The 6,143-nt window shown below is 36.6% G+C and overlaps 1 protein-coding gene across 1 annotated transcript; it reads right to left on the reverse strand.

Moving 5' to 3' along the window:
* Nucleotides 1–625: 625 nt before the first annotated feature.
* LOC122065890 (abscisic acid 8'-hydroxylase CYP707A2-like) lies at nucleotides 626–3,313 on the reverse strand. The gene is made up of 6 exons (XM_042629714.1): nucleotides 2,702–3,313; nucleotides 2,051–2,437; nucleotides 1,734–1,908; nucleotides 1,453–1,559; nucleotides 1,233–1,351; nucleotides 626–1,034 (listed from the first exon to the last, which is right to left on the reverse strand). Exons 1-6 carry the CDS (start codon nucleotides 3,215–3,217, stop codon nucleotides 932–934), a joined length of 1,407 nt encoding a protein of 468 aa, XP_042485648.1. The 5' UTR covers nucleotides 3,218–3,313; the 3' UTR covers nucleotides 626–931.
* Nucleotides 3,314–6,143: the final 2,830 nt, after the last annotated feature.

The following is a 6,143-nucleotide window of genomic DNA, read 5'->3' on the forward strand; positions in this document are numbered from 1 at the left end:
ATACTAGTTGGCCGGGCCAGTGTTGGAAAATTAAAAGTAGATTTGAAACCCATATGAGCCTGATCCAGGCCAAGCCCAGCCCATCCAAGCTCATTTTGGTCAATTGAAAATTGAGCCCAATTAAGTTGCACTGCCTTGCTACCACGTACCATAGTTCTATTGTGCCAAATCAATAGTGAAAAAATGATTCTTTGATCCATTCTTGGTGGTGGTTGAGTTATAAGCTTGACTATATATGCGACATAATATTTATGTGCCTAGCTGCATCATGGAAACTATTAATTAATGTTTATTTATATTATTATTATTATTATTATTATTATTATTATTATAGCATTAATACGCCATATTAATTTATCTTAGTGAAGGAAGAAACAGATAAATATTTTTTTGTCCCTCAATCTTTGATTTTAATTTGATTTAATTTATTATATCATCAATGAAATAAGGGTTAAGGCAGACCCAGAAACCTGACATCCAACTATAACCAAAATACTTTCCTGACCCTTCCATCCCTCATATGTTGATTGAGATTTGAGGGGGATTTATTTTCACTACTTTCAAAAGTGCAATACAAATACCGCTTGTTTACACATGGAATGCATCATATGTATTGTACTACCCATTTTTCCTTTTTTTTTTTTTTTTTTTTTCTGGTGTGGAATGGAAGGCTCTTTTTGTACAGTTGGCTTCCCTTCCCTTTGTTTGTGAAGTTTCTTCTTCCATCTTTCCATGTATATGTCTCTCCCTTGACCAAAATTTGGGAGGGATTCCTCTCTGTTCTGGAGAAGAAGTCCCTAGCTCTAAAGTGCTACTAGTAGAGGCCTCTCTTTGACTTTTATTTTTCTCTTTTTTCTTTTCTGCAATTCTGGTTGGGAGCTTGAGTATCTCTATTTTGTGTCTTCATTCATTGTCAGTCTTGAGACTTCCTTCATTCTGATGAGGTCTTGGGGAATAATCTGATGGGTAACCCATCCTGGGGAAGAGCAAATGGACCGTACTGAATTCCATTTTGTGGTCCTACCACAGACCACCTGCAATTGCAGATTGATAAAATAAGAATCAATAATTATAAATACTTCCAGGAGTTTAAAACAAAAAAAAAAAAAAAAAAAAAAAAAAAAAAAAAGGAAAACTCAAGTAGAAAGTCTCTGTATTTCAGGTACTTGGTCTGTTCTTCCCATTTCTGAAAAAACTAAGGTAAAGGTTTGTTGAGAATTTGATGGATTTACCTGTACTTGGTTGTCAGGTGATGTAGAAGGATCAACATCTCCAGCTTGGCTATTTCATTACCAGGACAGGAGTGGGTCCCATTTCCAAATGGCATGAATGTATTTGGCTTTGGAGCAACCTGGTGATTCAAGAGAGAGATTGGAGTTTTAGCCTCTTATTGTAAGTAGATATGAAATTATGAAAAATTAAGAACACCAGTTCTTTCTACTGTGTTTTCACCTCAAATCTTGAAGGATCAAACTTCTCAGGGTCTGGAAAGTAATCTGGGCAGTGGTGAATGTTCCTGAACAATGGTAAAACTTTCCACCCTTTTGGTATAAGGTAACCTGAAAGAGGTTAAAAGAGAAAATTTTGAGATTGTGACATCCCACACATAACAAAACAGAGGAAAATAAATAAATAAACAAAATAATTTCTTTACTCGATATTTTTTTCATTTTTTTCTTTTTTTTTCATTTTTTTTTCTTTTCTTGTTTATTTTGGCTTAATGGGGTACCAACCTTCATATTGAACATCTTCAACAGCTTCTCTGAAAGTGAAAGAAAGAATGGAAGAAACCCTCAGTGTCTCTTGAATAACTCTTGAAGTTATTGGCATGTTCTTGGTATCTGCCCAATTTAGAATCTGTTCTTGGCTATTCTCCTCTTTAGTCTTAATTATCGACTCGTGCTCCTCCTGTAAAGTCATCACGCACACCCATCAGCTAGCTGGAGAAGGGGAACTTATAATTATAAAATCAAAATCTTCCAAAATCTGGTTTGTCTTATATATGAGGTGGAGATAACGAAGTGATGGAAATTGGGACTAAAATCCTTACAGTAACAGCTTTAAGGACGCTTGGGTTCTCTCCCAGGTACTTAAGGATCCACGTCATAACGCTGGCTGTGGTGTCTCGAGCGGCGAATATGACACCAATGACATTGTCGGTAATCTGTTCGTCGGTGAGTCCTGATTTCTCCTCCATGAAGGAACCCAACAAGTCATTGTTTTCTTCTTTCCTCTGTCTCCTGGAGAAGAGGATTTTGGCCAAGATCTCAGAAATCTCTTCTCTTGCCTTCATTGATTTGTGGAAGAGAGTCCCTGGGAGGTTGATGGGCATTGAATTATAGCCCTTCTCAATAATATAATAGCACCTTTTCAGCTGCTCTTTATATCGGATTTCATCCTTTCCAACGATGGATTGTATGGCCACATTGAATGAGTACTGCAACAACAAACATAAATAGAAATAGATGAGTAACCATCGTTCTGAAATCATGAAACCATGAAAACCCATATCGAATTATCCACCCCCACACCCAAAAAAAAAAAAATAAAAAAAAAAATAATCTGGGATTTTTCATTGAGATTGAATTGCCTCTCCTGCCCAGACAGTTCAGAACAGGGGAGCAAATAGAAGAACATGGGTTACTCTGTTTTTCTCTGTTTGATGCTCGGATAGATGAGAATTAATTGAGCAGAAACTCACCGTCTTCATCTCTTGGAAAGTGTTGATGGAATTCCCATCCCACAATCGAAGAGCATCAATTGCAATCGACTCGATGTCGGAGACTTTGTTCTTGATGGCCTCTGGGGTGAAGGCCCTGAGAACAAGCTTCCTCAATTTCATGTGATAGTCTCCCTGTTGGAAGAAGATGGCTTGCCTACCCAGCATCCTTTCTTTGCTAGCAGGAAATGTAGGCTTAAAGAGATCAGCCCGTGTGGACAACACAAATTTCGCAGCTTCCGGGCTCGAGATCATCACGCAAGGGCAACCCAATATATGGCTCTTGAATATAGACCCATACCTCTTCACTTTGGAAGCAAAGAAGACATTTGGGTCTTGGGAATAGAGTTGGAAGGTTTCTCCAACATATGGCCAACCCAATGTGCCAGGCGGTAACGGCAATTTGTGGCGACGACCCTGTGATAGCATTCGGAATAGAGGAATGAGAAACAGTAAGGAGAGCGCAGCGAAGGAATAGAAGAGAGTAGTCATATCCATGTCAGGAGCTTCTTTGCTAGAGGTAATACTGGTAGTTGTAGTAGTAGTTAGTAACAGAGTTCTTTGATAGATTGGAATAGAAAATGAAGAAGTTAAAAGATGTGTGAGCAAAGAGGTGTTGAAGTGGATGTATATTTATAGGTCAGGAAGCCCCCCAAAGAGTTCAGTTTACAGCTCGAATCCCACCAACGGAATCTCTCTCCAGCTCAATGTAGAGAGAGAGAGAGAGAGAGAGAACGTGTCAGTTGTGAAGGAAAGGAAAGGAGGAGGAGTGACGTTTGACCGTGTATGACGGTAGGGACCAGGAAAGTGATTTGGGAGGAGGCAAGGGATTCAAGCATCCAAACTTAATTTACATAAATTTTATTTTTTTAATTAACTTTTACTTTTATTACATTGTTTACCGGTCACATAGTTTTCGTCCACAGTGAGATGAGATATTATTTTACTATCAATAGAAAATAGAGTTATGATGTTCATCACTTTATCCTCACATCTTATTCATACCATTTATAGAGAAACAATCATCACTATAAATATATAGTAAACCATAATAATAGAAAGTACAAAATTGTCATCAGTAAATAAATCTCAAAATAAAAAATTAGGGCAAGGTTCCGCCCTAAACCCCCTACGTGGGGGGCCTCTTGCTTTCTTGCAACATCCACAGTCTTCTTATCAGCCAGTGGGACTATATTTATTTGGAAAAAAATTATCAATACTTCTTGGATTAAAATATGATAAAATACAAGATATCATACGGTGACATATATGTCATGTTTCAATTTCACCTTGGGACAATATAAAATTTAGAAGCACAAGAGGAGGTATAGAATACAATGAGATGCATAGGGATATTGGACGAATTATGACACAAGGATCTTAAATTCGAAATCAAGATTAATTTAGTCCATGTCAAATAGGTTTTTCTTAAAATATAATGTAATAAATTATTAGATTTTATTTTAATATATATAATATATAATAAAAGTGAAATTTGTCGTTTAGTTGGTTCTGTAAAGATGAATAGTGGGTAACAACTTTAGGGCTTTGGTGGGCTTGAGGTGGCCATGGTGTGGGCTAGGAGAGGAAAGTACACAAAATAAAATCCCCCACTCACTCAAAACCCAAAAGCTTCCGTGGTCATCCGGTAATGTCTTAGTCGCACAAATCTGCAATCTTTTACTCTTTTTGCTCAAATCCAAATTGGGAAGAAATAAAATGGCGATTCATGGCTCCTTAAACAGCCCCCAAACTCCAAACTGAAAAAGAAGAAAGACAAATACTCTCTCTCTCTCTCTCTCTCCCTTGTGTACATATAATTAAGTAACATAATAGGTGTTTTGTAGCTAATATTTTCTAAATAAATGATCTCTTATAGTAAATGATATTTTCCAGAGATTTTTTTTTTTTTAGTTCACCTAGGAATGATTCCTTCTTAAGGGCAGTGGTTGGGTATTTCTGGTCGATGTAAGTTATACCTGTGGACTGAAAACACTCTCCCTAACAATTTATAAACAAATAATCTTATATAAAATTTATTTCCATATTGACATTAAGTTCTAAGTGCATGTATCCTATCCAATTATTGTTTTCCTCAAAATAAAAATCTAGCTGAAATTGAACTAAATGATGTGATTCAATCAAATACCCAATTATTAAATAAAAAATTGTAGCTCCATCTAACCTTTCCCTCCACTCTAAACCAACCAGTACTTGTATATATATATATATATATATATGTTTATTTTTATTGGACGAGCTTCTAGCTCGATTACAGGCGGCTAGCCAGTTGGATTTATTACGAGTCTTGGAAAGGTTGAGAGTTCGAAGTATCATATTATAGTAATAAGTGTGGCCCAATAGGCCCCCTTGTTGGTCCCTTGTGACTCCTTGTTTAAGCCCCGGTGATATATATATGTTATGTGTGTCTCGAGTTCTTAATCCGTTTCAAAGATTGGCCTGTTTCAACATTAATTAATGGTGACTTGAATGGAATTTTCTTAGATCTATTGATCCAAGCCTGTACCCTATCACTAATCTCATTCTGGGGTGTAGGAGCTTCAACCCCTCAGTTGACCCAATCAGATGCGATCTAATGGATTGACCTGACTTGAATATTTATATGTTTTGTTGTCTTGTTGTACAAGAAAAAGTGAAACAACTGAGACTCGGGGTTTCTAGGTGAGCGTTCTTGTCATGAGTTTGGGTGTCCTCGAGAGATCTCCATTGTAATATTCTCAACCAACATAGTGAATCTTTTTCAGCTTCACCCATGGATGATGAAATTGTGTGAACCATGTTAAATCTCATTGTCTTGTGTAAATCTGTTCGTATTTCTTTGATGTTTGTTCTAACAATATATTTCTACCTTGTGGGTCCTTGCTTTCCAGTCTAATGTAGAAAACACTCAAACTGAGCCGAATGTGAAAAAATCGTGTAACCCACCACTATGTGTGTCACTAGTTATAATATACTCGTATATATTAATATGAGATTAAGTGGAAATAGATATATACTATATTTGTATATATTTCATTCATTCAATTCCACATGAGAGAAGAGAAAACTAGTTATAGGTTTGATATTGATGGTAACACAGAGGTAGGCATATTTTAATTTTCTATCCCCCTATGAGAGAATAGATGAAGAGATAAAAAATAAAGGATGTAGTTGTTAGTTGGAGAGGAATTTGATAGAAACATTGAAAGAATGCAATGTGACATTTTCAAACATCACTACCCCCGCAAAGAAAAAGAAAAAACCTAGTAAAGCATTAAAGCAAGAGGTGTTCAACTGGACAGAATGAGGACACCTAATTGTGTGTAAGAAAGTACATGGGAACTTAGTTTTGTCTAAGAAAAAAGGACACAAGTACACAACAACACAGCCTTGAACAGGACAAGGACTAACTAAGGCGGTGGTC

This window comes from Macadamia integrifolia, unplaced genomic scaffold (genome assembly GCF_013358625.1).
Source record: "Macadamia integrifolia cultivar HAES 741 unplaced genomic scaffold, SCU_Mint_v3 scaffold2146, whole genome shotgun sequence".
Classification (NCBI taxonomy): Eukaryota; Viridiplantae; Streptophyta; class Magnoliopsida; order Proteales; family Proteaceae; genus Macadamia; species Macadamia integrifolia.